This window comes from Falco rusticolus, chromosome 9 (assembly GCF_015220075.1).
Source record: "Falco rusticolus isolate bFalRus1 chromosome 9, bFalRus1.pri, whole genome shotgun sequence".
Taxonomy (NCBI): Eukaryota; Metazoa; Chordata; class Aves; order Falconiformes; family Falconidae; genus Falco; species Falco rusticolus.
The window spans coordinates 39749574-39768688 of NC_051195.1; the positions used below are offsets into that span (position 1 = coordinate 39749574).

Genomic DNA, 19115 nt, shown 5'->3' on the forward strand with positions numbered 1-19115 from the left:
GCTTTTAAAGTCCAAGAGCTCTGGTTATCCTGTAAGTAGCAGGAAAGAGCAGCTCTGCTAGAAACATACAAGTGCTGTAAGAAGATTCCTGAAGTTTCTTGTTGGAGCAAGAAAGGAATTGAAAACCAGATCCCACCACCTGTTAACACCTTCCAATCACACAGTATTGTCAGAAGCCTATGAATAGAACAATTTGCTACTTCAGGCAAGATACTGTGCAGTTCTTTGCTTCCATATATATGAGCTGCTCTTCCCCATTAAAGGCCCCTAAGCAGTATCATTAAGATTACTCCCGTTTTTTAACAGAGGGCATTTCTAATCAGACCTGTGGGAAAAGAAGAAAAAAAAATATTTCTGCTTCCCCTCAAGCATACTTGCTCAAGGACTACTCCCCCAGCTGTAATGGGATCTCTGTGTGAGCACAAGCACCAGTGCTCCTCCAGCCTGGGCAGGAAGGGGGCTGCCAGAGCCCTTTCCCCCTCTACCATCAGGAGAGGTTTGCCTGACCATTTTTGCCTCAGAATATGAAAATGATCCTGGCTCAGCTGCTGCGTCCAACACCACCACACTGAATTGCTCCTGATGGGCTTTATTTCTCATCTCAAAAAAAAAAGCACAGTTGTGCCAACAGTGGTGTCAAATTAGCTTTCATCTGAGAGCTTTGAAGACCCAAGTGTCTGCTCTCACATGAAGTCTGAAGCATCAATCAAGTCTGATTTTTCCCCCCAAATTTTCAAACCACCTAGACCCTTTGATTTTTTTTTCAGTTGGAATGAAGTTTCCATGTTCTTATCCTCCAGAAAAAAAAAAGTATCCCACCTGCCCTTTTTTGTTGCCAAAGCAAGAGGGAGGTTCATGTTGTCATCATTAGGAAGGCCCATTTGGACAGTGCTTTGCCATGAAGGCTTGCCACACAAGCACAGCCCTGACTTAGTGAGCTCAGGGGCAAGTGGGCAATCCCAGCTCCTCTGCACAAACACCAGCTCTGCATCCCCAGAGGAGAAGCAGGATTTGTTCTTCATCAGTTTTGCTGCACTTCGAGATGAGCAAAGATAAGCAAGTAATTTTGAAGGCTACCTTAGGCACTGGCAGAAACACAGATACCACTTATCAGCCTGCAGCTTCCCAGAAGCTTGGGCCATGACAAGGGCTCCCCATTGACGGCAGACAGTACTAAACCCAGAGCAGAATAATACCCAGCAAGCAAGATAGATTTGGAGAGACAGCATTTGAAAAGCTTGCTCACAGTCAAGATAATTTATTTGCAAGCAAAGCCTTGCAGCTGGGGTCCCCAAGACCCTCCTGTTGAACCCCATGTGCTCTGTGTTAGGGAGGAGTACCACAGCCCAAGGGGGTTTGGCAGCTGCTTTATTGTGATACATTGATCTCGTGCATTACAGGTGCCTTCCTTTGCCACAGCGCAGCAGCCACCAGCATCACACTCAGAGCTGCACCAGTCACCACAGCAGCAAGCCCCAGGGCCCAGGGGGCTGCAGCACACACAGCTGCTCCTGGAGGGAGAGAGACACCCATTGCACTCCTCCAGGGAGGCACAGGGATGCCTTAGGGGCCAGACTTTCTGCAGGAAAGCCTTTGACCAGGCCAGCTATACAGAGCTAGCACACTTACTGAGGCCATCCTTGGCTGTGTCTTGTCTCAGCTCATCCTGGAGGAAAATCACAGGGCCTTTGCTGGAGACATGGGAGGCACCATTCTGAAGATGCTCAGTACTCCTTTTGCCCCCTACAGAGCAATGTGAAGGTTTTAGGTGAGAAGATTTATAGCCCTAAAGGTCAGCAAACTTTGTCCAGGTCAGCTTCTTAGCACATGGGAAGTTCTGAAGGCCAAGCCTTCCACATGAGTCAACATAATTAAGAGCTTATTAAAACATCTGCCTTTCAGGCATAAGGGTGAGGGCCCTTCCTTAGTGGAAAGGAGCAGGAAATGCCTTGTCAAGCTGCCCATGGCTCAACGGAATTAGTCCATAGCCTACATGTTCTCCTACCTCCCAGCTTGGAGGCTAAACCCTTGTTGCCCTTTGGATGGGGAAGCAGGAGGGCTAGGACACTTACTGGCTGTAGCAGGACAAGTGATGATGCAGAACTCTTGTACAGAGCGGTGACACACTGAAGCACTGCAGTGCAGGTACACCTAGAAAGAATGGGACAGAGCCTGGAGCCACTCCAGCAATATCTGTAGACCGGTAACATCCTGGCCAGCAATTAAGTACCCACACAGCCACTCCTTCTACCCTACCCCAGCAGAATGGAGAGAGGATGGGAAGAGCAAAAGCAAGAAAACTCAAGGCTGGAGAGATAAAAACAGTTTGATAAGTGAAAGATGGAAGAACAAACCAAAGCATAAGTCACACAAAGGCAAGTGACCCACCCCACTCCCACAAGCTGACTGACACCCAGCTGGTCTGAACATCAGCTACACTGGAAGACAAATGCCTCCAGTGTTTATTGCTGAGCTTTACATCGTACAGCATGAAATACCCCTTTGGCCAACTTGGGTCAGCTGCTTCTCAGCTTCTAGCCTGCCCCACGCCTACTCACCTGGGGCTGAGGAACAGCAGAGCTGCAGAAAAAGCCTTGATGCTGTGCAAGCACTATTCAGCGAGTAGCTAGAACATTGGGGTGTGATCACACACTTTTAGCCACAAATCCAAAACCCACAGCACCATACAGGCTGCTGTGAGGAAAGTTAACACCACCCCAGCCAGAGCCAGTGCACCTGGTCACAGAAGGGAGAACGCAGAAAGATTGTTTTGGCTTGCTTCACATACAGGCTGTAACCTTGGAGCCTTTCACTGCCTGCTGCAAGGCAGCTTTGATACCTTTACACACAACTCAGATCTGACACTATAGCACCTCTCTACTGCTAGGTAGAGCTGGGACCAGTTCTGAGTCTTCAATCTCAGGAGCATGGAGCAAGCAGTACAAGGCACTATGAACTTCACATGACTTAACGGCTCAAGCTCATGAGATTCAGAGCCCAGATGCTTCATAGGTACCAAAAGCCATTTCCAAGTAATTTTGACCAAGAAATTTAGAGTATATTAGCATAGTTTGAGCACACACCCTGAGCTAGTTCAACAGAATAGCTTAGGCAGCAGGCTAACACTCACCTAGGTAGACCTACCCTTTCAGCAGGCTCATCTTGTGTCACACACCTCCGTGATGCATCATACCTCTGCCACATTCATCAGGGAACAGAGTTTCTTGCATTCATCTCTCCCCTCCCATTTCAGGATTTTCCTAGCCTTTGCTCTCCTCCTGCCCCAAAGGGCCAAGAATCTCATAGTTATGGAGCAGTAAGAACTGCTCTCACACATGACTTGCCCCCAGCAGGAAGCTAGGCAACCAGGACAGGATCTTACCAGCCCAGAGAGCATCTCTTGGGAAGCAGAGTCCACAAAGGTGAATGTATAGAGGGTGAAACGCTGGTAGTGAGAGGGGAACAGCAGTCCTGAGGCAAGACTCAGAGGCACCAGCTGTGTCTGATAGTTGTCCCCTGCATAAGGGCACCTGAGAAGAGGCCAGCAGTGAGAAAAGCATGAGCCATTCCCCTGACCCAAAGCTGTTTACAAGTTGCTTACCCATCCACCAGAACAGGCCACTGCAGCTGGTGCTGGGGATTGATACTTGGTGTGGCCCAGCAGTGGTGCAGGACCAAGATCAGGTCTGGGTCTGTTCTCTGAAGGATCTTGACTTCAGCATAAATGGGGTCTCTCAGAGTCTTCACAACAGGATAGTCACTATCAGTATAGTAGGAAGTATAGCTTCCATCTGGGACAGAAAAAACCCTCAAGAGTCATTTTAGAGCAGGAGCAAACAAAAAAGACAACCCGAGAGCATCCCTTCTAGCCACATCAGTAAGTTCCCACCACAGCAGCGAAGGGGCAGTGCTGGGTTTGCCCATTAGTATTCCCTGCTTACTCAGAGGCCAGAGCCCTGCACCAAGAGGCTCGAGCAAGTCCTACAAATCTCTCCTACCTGAGGCAACACGTAGCTCCAAGGCCAGAGGACCTGGCTGGGACACAGCAGGGAGTGGTGGCAGGGTGAAGACCTGAACACTTAAGGGAATGAAGCTGCCAGTGATGGAGTAACTACAGCGGACATGTAACCTGGTGGGACAGGAAAACCCCAAGTCAGGCGGATAAAGAAAGGTCACTCTGATATCTCCCAAGATGGCAAGATATTACCCGCTTTAGTCACATCCCCAGTCTTTCCTCCAACACTTCCTTTTTACAAATACTTGAAATTCTCTCCAGAGTTCAGATTCAAGCCTGCAGAGTGTCACTGATCAGCACCAGCTTTACTCCCACCAGCCAGAGACATACCAGTCCCTAGCCTGCTCTAGTGCCCTGCTGTGAATTCAGAGCTCGTGACAAGCAGGAAGCTTCTCTAGTAGCACTGAGCACAGTGGCACCAGCCCCAGGGTATTACCTGAATGTGCTATCCCTAGTGACAGAGCCAAGGCTCCCAGTCTTCACATCCCTGGATGCCACCAGCTCATTCTCATATATAGCCTGGTCTCCAGTCACCTGGAACGACAGACCAGGCACTGTCACTGCACTAAAGCCAAGCTGGGTTAACACCAGGCTGGAGAACAGCTCTTGGAATTCTGTAGGGTGCCCATTAAGTAGCCAAAGCCACATCAGGTAGCTCCAGGTCTGCAAGCTCCTGCTATTCCAGCCTGGTGACAGCTGCAGCTCTTACCTGGAATGTGGTGCCACAGGCAGAGAGTGGGAACTGGAACACAGCAAAGGCATTGCTCTTCACCACAGGGATGCAGCCAGCGCCGTGCCCGCTGGCCAGGTGCACAGAGTCCAGGTCAACAGGTGGCAGGGTCACATCCCTAGAGATGGCTATGGAAAACTGGCCATCTGGTGTGCAGTGAGCCGTCACTGGAGGGAAAGATATAATCAGTCTTGAGCTCAGGGAGAAGAGGAATGGGGAGGAGGCTCAAACATCACAGCAGAGACATGGCCAGCAGCTCCTGCGAGTTCTCCTACCAGTTAGCCACAAGGCAAGCGCCAAGCGCAGCAAGGCAAGTGCAACTGGCTCCCACAGCAACACCAATTCTGGCCATAAACCCAGGCCTGTTGCAATGCATGTGAAAGGGCTGGATGCTTCTATGGGACAGAGCATTCCTGAAAGCCAGAAACACAGCCCCAAGCTGCCTGCAGGGCTGGCACCAATCCTGCTCTGCCAGGGAGGCGAGGAATCCCAGACTGCTGCTCCTCCAGGAGTCAGGGAGAGCAGCTGCCCACACCTACCTGTGTTACCAAAGTAGCAAGGCTTCACCCCATCCCGAGGGTCGTAGCAGCAGCCTCGCGCCTCGCAGTCTCCCTGGCTGACAGGCAAGGTGGCACAGGACAGCCGGTCCTGGCTGAGGACAGCTGAGCAGACAGTGCTGCTGGGAGCATCCAGGGCTGGAAGAAACAGCAGGAGTTTACAGCTGAAAACACAAGAACAAGGAGACAGAGGCACAGAGGACACTGGCAGAAGGTGCTCCTGGTGACTGCATAAAAATTGAGGGAAGTCAGACCCAGGTGAGGGTCAAGCACATGGCCTGGAAGCCTGCTCAGAAAGCACCTGCATCTCCCTGGAAGAGACTCCCCCTGAAGCCATGTGCAGGGGACAGACTGCATGGGATCTGTCAAGATGAAGTGTTCTGAATCAATTCTAGTAGTTAGGACAATCACTGTACCTAGTCTCTGGCTCAATCCCTGAACTTGCAGGGACTCACACAGTCAGAAGATGGCTGGGAGCTGGTGGCTCCTATATCTAAACGCTTCTCCAGGGAGTCTTCCGCACAGCAAGTCCTGTTTCCCAGCCCCCAGACTGGCTAGGAACAGCCATCCAAAAGGGAGGGCACTCACTGCCACAAGATACCAGCAGAGTTTCCCAAGGAGCTATCAGTCTTACCAGGAAGGTCCACAGGGCACCTGAGGAGCTCCTCCTTGTGAAGAGCCTTTTGTCCAGCAGCATCTGTTTCTTCAAGCCCAACCAGCATGACATAATTACCATCCTGGGGAAGAACCACACCAGTCAGGGCAACCAGAGCAGCAGTAGCCACAGTCCCAGCAGAACCACTAAGGTCACTCACCCATTCAAAGATGTAACAGCCAGCATAGGAGACCAATACTTTCCTGGAGCCATCTGGAGTCCCAGATACCGAGAGCCCACAGTCAGAGTCATTCTGCAGAGTGTGTGCCTTTCCCTGTTTATCTAGGGAAAGAGGGGACAGCAGCAGGGGCTTCAGCATCCCACACCAAAGATGAGGGTCTGCCACAATCCTACCTTCCCATAGGAAACAGGGCCCTAGCCAGTGCGAGGGTCTGGGCCATCAGGGGTGCACAAGGGAAACCAGCAGCCAAGACTATCTAGATCCAGGCACAGCACTCCACCAAAACCCTTGACTGCTGGGTCATACAAACAGCCCCCAGTTACACAAGATACACTTAAAACTGTTAAACAACACTTCACACCAAAACCTTCCCCTTTCTCCTCATTCCAGGCATGCCTCTATGCTGTGCAAAGTAAGAGCCTCTCGCCACCACCCTCACTTACCCCAAGCAACCAGCATGAAGGAAGCATTCCCTTCCCAGCCTGAAGGCAAGGTGAGCTGCAGGCTATCCTGGCCACAAGCCAGCAGGATGGAATCAGAAAAACCACCATCCTGAAACCCCACAACAAAAGCAAGGGACACAAGAAACCCCCAGAAGAGCATGGCTCTACATGCAGTCCTAGACTGCCCTGCAACACCCATGCTGCTCTCCTGCTGAGGACCATGAAGCAGCTGCCCTTAGCCTAGCCCTTTTAAATTGTGGAGCCAGCTGGGATCAGAAGTTCCTGAAGCATCCAGGTGGACCCAGCCCAGCAATTTAGCACCTTCCATTGTCCTCAGCTGGCGCTGAACCCACCACAGTCTGTTGGCACTGTTGGTTTGAAAAAAAACACAGGGCAGGAGCTGAGCTTATGTCAAGAGAAGGGTCTGTATTCATATCACCCAGCTGAGAGGAGCTCATCTGTGCAGTCTACTGCAGAGCACCAGGAGGGTCTTCAAACCCTTTTTTCTCATGCTGAGCTCTTCCCACAGCTGACCCGTCCAGGAGATCCACCTGCTGCTCTAATTGCTCACTGCAGGGGTGCAAGCAGCTCAGTGACAATGCTCCTTTGCGCTTCTAGAGGTGCCACTGCTTCAAATGCCAGACACAGGATGCTGATGTATAAGCACAGTAATAGCCCTTCACGTGAAATCTGTGGAAAACACGGAGCTCAGGAGGCTTTGCACACCTAAAAGGAGGAGATTCCCCTTAAACACTCCTGGCTGCGGACTATGGCCCCATTTGCAGGGTGGCTGTGTGGGACAGCTGCAGGACTGCTCCAGGCTGCCTGGTGGCAGGACCATATCCTCTGTGGGACTCCCACCTGCAAAAGCTGGCAGATGGACCCCTAAGGTGGGCCTGAGACACAGGTAAGGGGAACAGCTGTGATCCCAGAGAAAGCTCTGCCTGCCAGCACCCACTGCCTGCCTGTACGGCAGCATCTCACATAGAGCCTTCTCCCTGGCCACGCATCAGGCTATGGCACACACACAGAGTGAAAGCCTCATTATCCATCTTTCTCTACAGATGTTTCTGCATTCCTGCAACAAAGGTGTGAATGTCTTTGCACTGTTGCACAGGTGATGCACACATAGTTTGTGCATGCCTTTTTATGCCCTATTTTTTGCAGCGGGAGCACTGGCATAGCCTGTGCCATCACATTCTTTTGTAACCTGCTTATTTCTTTGGAACTAGATGATCACAAACATTCCAGCAGTGTGTAGGTTCAATGAGTAGGTTTTCTAATTTTAACTGTTAATAATGCACTTCCATTGGTAGCCATCCACACTTCTGCTCCCAGCAGACCCTCCAGCTCCCAGATGGAGCACCATGCAGCAGGCAGCAGCTCGCCCCTCTGGCCAGCCCTCATCTATAGGTGCAGGGAGTAGCTGAGTCCAAGGGAGCTGTTTCTTCTGCTCTTCCACACACCCTGTCATCCTTCTACAGCTGTACGGGATGCCGTGATCCTAGCTGGGTGAGGAACATCACTGTGCCTACCCTCCACACTGCTCATGGCATGCACCAGCCAGGAGGGCTGCTCCACAAAACACAAGACCTCTTCAGCCACCCTGCACAGCAGGACTGAAGCAACGGGATCTCAACAGGTTGCCAGCACAGCTGCTTTTTGAGCAGCGCTCATGAACCAAATGTGCTTGTCCCAGCACCTGCCTAGGATGTGGGCAGCTGCGACGGAGAGGCACCCGGGGGAACATTCGGACTTTGGCAGGGGGGAGGCTTCACGCTGTGCGAGCTGAGCGTTGTGCCAAGGCGGCTTGCTCAAATCTCACAGCCACTGTGTGACTGCTGAATGCTTCACCTGACTGCATTACCTGATGATAATTGGGTAAATAACAAATAAACAGAGTACTTTGGAGCTACAGAGAGATGGTTTTCATTACACTTTAACCCACCAGCGCTTTGTTTATGCTGACACAAAAAATGTCTAGATGCACTTGAAGAATAACTGTGTGAAAGAACACAGGGAGTGCTGTCGATCCACCAAGCAATACCTGTGATGAGAATGGTTTCAGGTAAGCACCCTTTCCTAATTTCTCCACACACACTTGACAGCTGTGTTGGAGCAAGTGAAACAAGCCTGACACTCATGGAAATGGAACGCTTTGTTTGGAAGAAATTGTTATAGGCAGTGGAAAGCAGCCTGGCTGAGAGGAAACAGGTAGGTCTCTCTTCATCCCAGATCTCATCCTCATCCATTTACTAGTTCTCACACATTGCCATGACCCGGCTGTAAGCACCAATTTAGCTACCATTCAAGACCACCACAGAGGACATGCAGAGATGAAGGTAGGTAAGGCAAACATCTCTGCAGGCCACTAGCCTGAAGCTGATCATGACCCCAGTAAGCTAAAATCTTCCTGGGATGTCCATCAGGAAAATCTTCTCCCCCTAACAATTTTGAGCCTGGGAGGCTGGGGCAGTCATAGCAGCAGTGTAGGAGTTGCCCTGGCTGTAGAAAGCTCTCTAGAGACCTGTGGGAAGAAAAGGAGATATTAAACACCACCACCAGGAAGTGCCAGGAAGAGGAGTACAAAATTCTTTGCACATTGTGGGATTGCCTCCTACAAGGTTTCTGCATCTTGGGCCTGTACTGTGCACTGTAAGTGGGATAAAAGGGCAGTGGATGGAGGAGTGGCTTAACCGAAAGGCTCCCCCGCAGAAGTTGAGCAGTGTTTGCAGGGATACCTGCACCCAGCGCGCGGGAGATGAGGGGTGCTGGCTGCACAGCGGGCAGGAGTGGCATTGGGCAGTGCTACCTGCTGAACTCAGGAGGTGTGAAGTTCAGAACTCCTGTGAAGCCTGCAGGAGGGTCTACACAATGATGACAGAATTTTGTCAAGCTTGTGATTTATTTTTGAAAAAAAGAGGCAAACCTACAACACTGGTAGCCTTTTCTTTGCATATCCCCAACACGTGCCTCCAATGAACTTAGAACCAAAGTTCCTGGGGAAGATGGAGAGGAGGGGATTTCAGCCCGGACTTTCACATGGATAGGGAGAGCAGCCCAGCTCTGCCCACTCTTAGCATCTACAGACAGAAGTGCTCAGAAAACCCTTGGACACTACTGTGACTTGGTTTCCCACAGGGAAAGGTCCAAATGACAGTTCTTATGGGTTTTCCTTCCTTGTAAATCTCCAGTGCGTCTGCCAGGGCGGTGGGACTCTTTGGAATATAATGATTTTATCCTAATAAAAATAAAAACTCCTGAAAGTATTCCTAGTTCCAGGGCTTTTGCCTCAAGTATTTTGCAGACTGTGAGGCAGAACTGAGAATAGAGCCTTCGTTCCCAGGAACGAGGGAACTTTACAGGGAAGGTGGAAAGGTCACGAATGCTGTCAGCAGAGACCTCATGTAGCAGTGCAAACTCCCATGAACTCCACTTTCACCAGGCGGAGGTCCCTAGGGTTCATGGTAGAGATGAACTTCCATGAACTGCCCTGGCAACGTCTGAGCTGATGCAGAAGTTTAGGCCAGCAGATCAGCAACTAGCCCAAACTTGTTGGCAGTTCAGGTTTTCCACCAAAGTATCAGGTACAGGTCTTTAAGAAGTGGAACAAGATTTTAATAGAACCACTAGCAAATTATTGCACCTATGCGAGAGAGCGAGGATGACTTCAGAACTCATAGGGTAGCTACAGAAGCTGTCGTGAGGGATGGAGACTTTTGCTAGCAGCTCCGAGCGGAGGGGACGCTCACAGTAACACACTGCTGCACAGCAAACCCAGCACACTCCAACCAAGCACCCGGCTCTCCCAGGCCCCTCACTAATTCCCACCAAGTCCCACACAGAATCCTGTGAGGAAGCAGCCTGAAGCTGCTCCAGGGGAGGTTTAATCAGATATTTGGAAAAATTTCTTCACGGAAAGAGTGGCCAAGCCCTGGAACAGGCTGCCCAGGGAGGCAGTGGAGTCACTATCCCTGGAGGTGTTTAAAAAACATGTAGATGTAGTGCTTAGGGATGTCGTTTAGTGGGACTTGGCAGTGCTGGGTTCATGGTTGGACCTGATGATCTTACAGGTCTTTTCCAACCTGAACGATTCTACAACTCTATGAGAACAGGAACTCGCACATGCCAGCTGCCAGCAGCAGGTTGGTGGGCTTCTTAGGTCATTGCAAGTGCAAGGACTAGTTGCCAGGTTGCACTAACCTATACACAACCTCTCACAAGGGCAGCTCCATCTCAGCTTTGGAAGCCACTCCCCAGAGACCCTCTCAAGTTCTTGGTTTCTCTCTTCTCTACCAGCTTCTCTTACTCTTTCCCTCCTCGAGGAGACCTTGAAGAGGTCAGAGTCCCAAAGTCTAGTCCCCTTTTCTTATGTCTTTATCTCTCCCAGCAAGTCCTTTCTTATCTATCGTGATGTCTGGAGACCTTTCCGCCCTTGCCAGATGGGTATTTTATACCTTCCTCTCTTGTGAGGCCACCCCTAGGGACAGAGATTGAGGCAGTTGCTGTGCACTGAGAACACATCACTGTGTCCTTTGGCATGTCACACACAGTGCGAACTCCATTGATAACGTCAGGAAGGCTTCAGGACCAGGCAAGGATTGCTTACTGCACCGAGAGCTTGTACAATCAATCCTGAAGGATAGAAAATCCAACCGGCACTGAAGTGCTTGGGAGACGCTTTCGTGACAGTGAATTTCTGGGAGCACCTCCGTAGGTGTGATCCCTAGCATGATCCCTTTAACAGTGAATCTTAGGTGAAACAAAACAAGTTTTATGAGCACATTACAAACCTCTTAACCTCTGTTGGCCTCTGCGGTTGTTTGAGATAAGGTGTGTCTTCAATGACCAATTAACACCAACAGAGATCCTGGTTTCATAACACAGGGCAGGCTAACAAATGATTGACTACTCAGCCACGTGATCCAAAACCTGCTGTTGAGCCAACACAGCCCTCAGTATATAAACTCGGGTGCTGACAGCCAGAGTCACACCTTCCTCAGCCGCAGAAGCAAATAATGCTCCTGGGAGCAGCTGCTGTTGTCTTCCTGGTTTGCATTGCTTGCCTGCTCTCCTTCGCAGCATGGAGAGGGAGGTCTGGAAAGGGGAAGATGCCTCCAGGACCGTCTCCCCTTCCCATCTTAGGAAACGTGCTTCAGGTGAAACCAAAGAACTTGGCCAAAACCCTCCAGAAGGTAAGGTCACTTTCTTAATGTCTTCTGTGGGCAAGAAGTGTGTGGGACCTGTGCATGGGGACAACCTGTGGCTATAGCTTCATGAGTGGCAATCCTGGAGGACCAGAATAGTCATGGCACTCTCAGTGGCTCCCCTCACTGCTGTTGCCATTGTTCTTTGGGGCTTGATAGCGGGGAACCCCCCACATCCACGTTCATCACAAAAGGACCAAATGTTGACGTTGCTGGCCTGTGAGGCTGCACTGCCTGCAGTGGGATGCAGCAGTAAGGCCACTTTTCAACTGCTCCTCCCCATCTGCTCCATGGCCATGTTCTCACCTGCATTTTGACAGCTCAGTGAAGAGTATGGACCAGTGTTCACGGTGCACCTGGGCTTTGACCCAGTGGTGGTGCTGTATGGACATGATGTGGTGAAAGAAGCCTTGGTTGATCGTGGGGATGAGTTTGCTGCAAGAGGACAGATGCCAATAGGAGACAGGACTAACAACGGATTAGGTATGTTTGCTGACTGAGCTCCTTCTGAGGAGAAGGGAAGGGCTGAGGGTGTGAAAACGATGTGCGGATATGAGTGACGAATTGTATATGAGGAGGTTGGGTATGTGGTGGAGAAGGCCAAAAGCAGGCAGTTGGACTACAGAACCTTGAAAGATTGCCTCCAAATCACAGTACTCTATGGCAATACCATGTCAGTGCTGTCCCAGGCCAGGCTGGATGGAGCTTTGAGCAACCTGGTCTAGTGGAAGTGTCCCTGCCCATGGTAGGGGCATTGGAACTAGGCGATTTTCAAGGTCCCTTCCAACCCAAACCGTTCTATGATTCGCAGTTACCATGGGCCTCTGTTCATCTCACACCCAGCATGCCCAAGGCAGGTCTTCCTTCTTCCTTTTTCCTCTGTAGGGATTGTTTTTAGCAACAACGAGGAGTGGTTACAAGTCCGGCGGTTTGCTCTCAGCACTCTGCGCAACTTTGGAATGGGGAAGAGAAGTGTTGAAGAGAGGATCCAGGAGGAAGCTGAGTACTTGCTGGAAGAGATCAACAAAACAAAGGGTATCGTTTGTTTTCAATATAGCTTATGTTTGGAAAAAAAAAAGACTGTGTTAAGGGACCCTATGCCTTTAGCATAGAACTGAAGTTCCCGTGTGTTTAGTCCATGCACTGGCTACCCCTCATTGCAAAGCAGTAAACAGGTCTGTGATCAGGTACTGTTCTTTTTGGAGGACCCTCCTGTGCCACTTCAAGACTGTGCCCTGGCATTTCCACTAACAACCAGAGCTCGGGTTACCCACGGTAGCCATAGTTTTTTTTGTTTTGGTTTTTTTTTAATAGTTTGTAACTTTTCTGACATCACAGGAACACCTTTTGACCCAACCTTCATGCTGAGCTGTGCTGTCTCCAATGTCATATGCTCCATCGTCTTTGGAAAACGGTACGACTATAAAGACAAGAAGTTCCTGGCCCTGATGAACAACATGAACAACATCTTTGAGATGATGAACTCCCTCTGGGGACAGGTACACTCAGTAGCCATGTCACAGGGGCAACACCCTCCCAGGGGAGCAGGAGAGTCCCCTCCCGATGAAGTCCCTTTTCAGTCTTCTAAGTAGGACCCCATCAATGCTGCACAGCAGGGAATTCATTCAAGAGCAAGAAGCACCCTCACCAATGGAGTTGGCTTTGCCAGCTAAGTGCAGCTTCCCTCTGGCCCTGAACACCCTTCTCCACCCCTGAGGTTCCCGCTATTACTAAGCCATCCCTTCCCACCCTGTTAGTGCCAAGCCCCACAGCTGTTCCACCTGCTCAGTTGGGAGGGTCATGGCCTTCCTAGGCTTTTTGCTAATACTGAAGGATGGGGCAATGATCATGCTAGGGACCTTCCTGTTTCTTTCCTTCCAGCTGTACCAGATGTTCCCAAAGATCCTGGATCACTTGCCTGGCCCACACAACAACATATTTGCGGAATTTGATTCTCTAAAAGACTTTGTGTCAGAGGAGGTGAAGACACACCAAGCCTCCCTAGATCCTAGCTCCCCTCAGGATTTCATTGACTGCTTCCTTAGCAAAATGGAGGAGGTAAGGAGACAGCATACAGCCCCAACTCATCCCCAACTGAGCTGAGCTGAGCCCATTCCCTCTCCCAAGTAACACGGACATTGGAATGACCCCAGGCAGCTGGGCTGGGCAGTGGGAGGACACCAACGATACCCTAGATAGTGCCTGTATGAGAGCTTATAGCTCCAGGTCTGCACACCCACCAGCTGCTCCCTGCAGCTGCTTGGACAGTAAGACATCCCTCTGCTCTCACCGGGACACAGGAATATTTGCAGTTCAGTGTTGCGGTTCTTTCACTGGAAAACAGCTGGTACAGCAAGGGCAAGCAGGCAGCTACGTACTGTTCGGTACACAGCTTGAAAGAAGGTTGCTCTGGGGTTGAACTTACCGCACAAAGATAGCATTGCAATTCCCCAGAGGGCTGCTGCACCTCAGCAAACACAACAGCTTTAGGTGAAAAGGGAGGTCTGGGGTCACACAAGACAGGGTTGCTTTTCTTGGATCAGCCAGAGAAACAGCCTAGCCTTTTCCCTAGGAGAAAGAGCATCCCAATTCCAGTTTCCACTTGAAGAATGTGATAACCAGCACCTTTGACTTGTTCCTTGCTGGAACCGAGACAACCAGCACCACCATAAGATACGGGCTTCTGCTTCTTCTCAGATATCCAAAGATACAAGGTATCAGTCTGTGACCACTGCCGCTCCGGCTATTGCCCTGTGCTGGGCGCGTGCCGAGCACCAAATCCTTCTCCCAACTTTTATCTCCTCTCTCATATTTTACCCAAATGGGCAAAGTCCTTGCACCGTCATTCCCCAGGGTGGCTGTTAGAGATCCCTCAGCTCCACTATCATGATCATCCCCTCACAGCCAAGGACTTGACTGTGTCTGAATCTTTATCTCCCAGTACTCCCATTTAGCCAAGTCACTAGGAGAACAGTCTTTGCATGCACTGCAGTGGAGCTGTGTTCCAGTCAACACCAATGCTCCGACCATCTCTGATCTGTGATTTGTAGACAGCTTAGGACAAACTGTTTAGGGTTTGGGTTTATTCACCCATGTTATGGTTTGTGCTTCTGATGACAGAGAAAGTTCAAGAAGAGATCGACCGGGTAGTAGGACAATCACGAAGACCTTGTGTGGCTGACCGGGCCCAGATGCCCTACACAGATGCGGTGGTCCATGAAATCCAGCGCTTCATCTCCCTCATCCCCCTGGGCCTCCCCCACACTGTGGCCAAAGACACCTGCTTCAGAGAGTACATCATTCCCAAGGTTGGTGGGCAGGCTCCCTCAAGTTCAACAACAAGGTGGCCGCACGTTTGCTCTTGGGCTGTCAGTTACAAGCCAGAAGCTAGAAATGCTGTGGCTTGGCCTGGCTGTCACCCAGCCCTTCACAAAGCTTTTACCCTCAGGCTGCTGTAGCTCACTTGCAACCCTTTGTTGCCACTCCATGGGCCAAGGCTGGTAGGCTAGCCCTGCCCAACACCTTTGCTCACTTGCTCTGCAGTTGTACCTGTCTGCAGAAACACAGTGGGTTCACGAAAAACCCCCAGCCACCAACAGAGCAGCGACTCCTCACACAAAAGGCAGCAAGGCCAGGGAACTGCTCAGCACTGCTCAGGAGGGCCCGTGCCCATGCAGGGACACACAGCCAGTCTGTGGTTATAAGCACAGGGAGCCCCTGAGCCACAGGGTGCAGGGGGTGTGTGTGTGTGTGCTGTGTTTGCATTCAAGGGAACAAGCAAAACCTGCTTGCCCTGTCCTTACACACTTCCGAAGCCACCACTGCCAGCGGCAGGACGATGGGCTGGGGCCACCCATGCACAGCCTGGCCTGCTGCAGCCACGCTTATGCTCGTTGCTCTTTGGGGTGCTGTGGTACAGCAGGGGAACAGTGGCACACGGGCTGTGACAGCGGCACACGGGCTGTGAGCATTTTGATTTTCAGCTCTCTGTGTGAAATCAAAAGGCACGACCTGGGAAATGGCTCAGCTTCCAGCAGAAGGCTTTTGTGTCATCGCTGCCAGATTATTTATCCCACCTCCCCATCAATGGTTGGTCAGAGAGAAGGAAAGAAGAGGATCACGGCAGGAGAAATTTGTCAGGATAGGGGAAGAGAGCTCCACTTCCACAGCCTTGTGTGCCTTTGCTTTTTGGGCTCACAGAAAAGAAGAAACATAGTGCATCTACAAGTTCATTATTGTGAAAGACTAAGAAAGAGGAAGAATTATGTGGGGTGTCCCCAGATGACCAGGCTAAGGCAAGGACAAATAGTCTGCTGGTGAGAGGGAGCATCCAACAACTGTCCCTGCTGTGACACCTAGCAGGGTCCCCCTAAAGCTGCCTCCCCAGAGGAAAGGTCCCCAAAGAGAAACCAAAGGCACTGGGAGGGCTGTGCTGGGAAGCTGTTTTAACTTGGCAGGCAGTTGGGTTAAGTGATCTAACTCGCCTCCCCTTCTGCTCTTCTCCTTGTGTTACCTCAGGGCACCACAATCTTCCCCATCCTCAGTTCCGTCCTCCATGACAGTAAAGAGTTTCCAAACCCTGACGAGTTCAATCCCGGACATTTCTTGAATGAGAATGGCACCTTTAGGAAGAGCGAGTTCTTCATGCCCTTCTCAGCAGGTAAAGCCCAGGCTTTCTCGCTCTTCCTCTCTCTGTCACCCTCCTCCTCTGGGGACTGCCCTACCTTTCCCTACAACACATGCTCCCTCTTCCCAGCATGGTCCCACTGGAGTTGCCTATGTAATGACATGAACGGGACCCACTGAGACCTTCTAAAATACCTCTCACCTTTCTGCACAACCACCAAAGTCATCCTTAACCAAGCTGTCTTTCTGTGGCAGCTCCACTTTTCCCCAGCACCCCTGCAGTACTGCTCAGGCTACATGCACCCACCACCAGCCCCCACCCTCCGCTTCCTCACCCGTGCTGTACATCACCTTGCTCTCCCTCACCTTGCTCTTCCTCACCTGTGCTGCACATCACCTTGCTCTCCCTTACCTTGCTCTTCCTCACCCATGCTGTACATCACCTTGCTCTCCCTCACCTTGCTCTTCCTCACCTGTGCTGCACATCACCTTGCTCTCCCTCAGCTTGCCTCCTGTGGTGCACCCTCCATGTTTAAGATGCCTCCTGCTCTTCTTCCTTCACACATCTGACTGAAGGGTCTTTCTCCAAGAAGCTCTTCTCTAGCATATGTCCTTGGCACCCCTGACAGTCACCTCACTGCTGTGGCTGTGCCTGGTAAAGCAAGCTGCACAACACATCTGCTTGGCAACATCTGCTGAGTGTTATTTGCTGTTTTCACTTCCAGGGAAGCGAATATGCCCTGGAGAGGGCCTGGCACGCATGGAGATATTCTTACTCGTGGCCACCATCTTGCAGAACTTTACCTTGAAGCCTGTCATTGACCCCCAAGACCTCAACATAACCCCAACCCTGAGTGGGACAGGCAACGTACCTCCTGCCTACCAGCTCTGTGCTGTGCCCCGCTGAAAAGCACAAACCCACGCTCCACGGCGTCCCGAGTCCAGCTACTCCTTTTCATCTCCCTCGCTACAGCCAGCGGCAGGAGCACTGGCCCACCTTCCCAAGGCTGCCAGGAAGGCAGCCCAAACACAGGTATGCACAGACACCTACGAAGCCTCCCAGAACTGCTGTGCACCCATCGCAGGGAGACCCTGGGCGCCATCGCACCGGTGCTCTGTCCGCGGGCGCAGGGAGCGCAGCGGCTGCGTCAGACAGCCAACCTGCTCCCAGGCACGGCTCCTGCAGCTGCCCATGACCTGCTCCTCCCGCAGCACGTACGCCACCACCAGCAGCACGCTGTGCAGATGGTCAGTGTTGTGTGTGTGTATGTTAATGACCCAATAAAGAAAAAACTATTTGTGAGGTTTCGAGCCGTTATTTCCTTTGGGTTGGGGCAGCACCACACCTGCTGCTCCACTGCAGTGGAGCTCTGCAGCACCGGTGGCCAGCACCCTGCAGGAAGGGCTGTCCCCCCCAGGGCAAGGGTCCTGCTGGCTTCATCTGCTGGACCCACAGCTGCTGCCTGCAAGGAGCTCCCGGCCAGTCGCAGCACACCACCAGTCAGTGGTGTGAGATGGGAAGGGGGTCCTGTGCCCGGGGGCTGTCAGCAGCTCTATCTGCTGTTCTTGGGGCTGCCAGTCCTGCTGCCCACAGCTGGACAAAGGACAGCTGCAGCATCCCTCATGGAGGAGAGGGCTTCCCCCCTCCCAGTTCAGAGGCTGAAGCTCCAGCTGCCTTCACCCCCTCTGATGGGACCTCTGGATGCTCCTGGGGCTCTTCTGATTCCCCAGGCTCTCCATGGCCCAGCCTTTCCAAAGCTGGGAGCACCTTCCCTATGGCTCCTCTCTGTCTTCCTCCCACCATCTCCCCCAGGCTGCTGCTCTACCCAAGGCATTTGCCAGCACAACCCTGCCTGTCACCGTGGCCACTCGTCACCCCCCTACAAATCAAGATGGGGCTGCTGAGGAGACAATTTCTCCGGATGAGTCTCCTCCTGCCTGCATGATGCTCCCACCCACCTCCCAGCTGAAATACCAAGGCACAGAGGAGAACAGTGTGAGTGAGAGGCCATTGCAGACAAGGAACAGCTGAGAACTAAGGGAAGTTGCCGTCACAAGGGCTAAGTTCTGCAGCTGGAGTTGCATTATCCTTCCAGTTTTCCTGGGCATATCACTTCATCTCACTTCTGGTCTGTGCTCCTTCTGCCAAATGAAGAGTTCATCCCTGCTTTTGCAGGCTGTTGCGAGGAGCTCAGGCACCAGCTCTCTGTCTACTCTTTTCTAACATCAGCATCACTGCAAGGATTTAGATGTTCTTTATTAAAATGAATTTGTTTAGGAGGACAGCCAAAACTATCTCTCCCAGAGAATTTGGGTACTCCAGGGGAATCTGGTTTTGCTTCCACATCTTGGAGGCATCACTGAAAACAAGTTCTCTCCCCATCCAGAGTCTCTGTCCTGTTCTCCATAGAATTTCAAGTCTGCACAAAGAGAAAACTCTCTTGTTCATAAACTGCAACTGTGTGACCCCTGGTGTCCAGGAAAAGGACTGTGTCTGTTATTTCTGGCCCCAGCCACTACTTGGTGCTTTTTATTCAGTGACACTGTGGATGGTTTTCATAAATGCATTCTACCACAGGTGGCTCTCTTCTGGGCTTCTTTGTCTTCATGGGTTTTGGTTGTGCTTGGATGTCTGGTTTGCAGTGCTTATTTTGATCTTCATTTACATAGGTATTTGTTGTCTCTTGCATCATGGTCATAT

At 51.3% G+C, this 19115-nt stretch overlaps 2 protein-coding genes across 3 annotated transcripts; one reads left to right on the forward strand and one right to left on the reverse strand.

Annotated features, from left to right (window-relative positions):
* Positions 1 to 979: 979 nt before the first annotated feature.
* On the reverse strand, positions 980 to 8429 carry ZP4 (zona pellucida glycoprotein 4). Its single transcript, XM_037401446.1, has 11 exons — positions 6582 to 8429; positions 5937 to 6239; positions 5285 to 5440; positions 4725 to 4912; positions 4452 to 4549; positions 3999 to 4129; positions 3602 to 3791; positions 3383 to 3530; positions 2073 to 2151; positions 1630 to 1743; positions 980 to 1511 (listed from the first exon to the last, which is right to left on the reverse strand). Exons 1-11 carry the CDS (start codon positions 6778 to 6780, stop codon positions 1369 to 1371), a joined length of 1749 nt encoding a protein of 582 aa, XP_037257343.1. The 5' UTR covers positions 6781 to 8429; the 3' UTR covers positions 980 to 1368.
* A 3135-nt stretch (positions 8430 to 11564) lies between these two features.
* LOC119153455 (cytochrome P450 2C19-like) lies at positions 11565 to 17719 on the forward strand. 2 transcript variants are annotated; one of them, XM_037400015.1, is made up of 9 exons: positions 11565 to 11776; positions 12109 to 12271; positions 12674 to 12823; positions 13127 to 13287; positions 13670 to 13846; positions 14361 to 14502; positions 14909 to 15096; positions 16307 to 16448; positions 17140 to 17719. In XM_037400015.1, the coding sequence occupies exons 1-9, from the start codon at positions 11600 to 11602 to the stop codon at positions 17319 to 17321; spliced, it is 1482 nt and encodes a 493-aa protein (XP_037255912.1). In that variant the 5' UTR covers positions 11565 to 11599; the 3' UTR covers positions 17322 to 17719. The 2 variants fall into 2 exon arrangements, with proteins under 2 accessions (XP_037255912.1, XP_037255913.1); XM_037400016.1 differs by lacking the exon at positions 12109 to 12271 and having other exon boundaries at positions 11577 to 11776; positions 17140 to 17711.
* The last annotated feature ends 1396 nt before the right edge of the window (positions 17720 to 19115 follow it).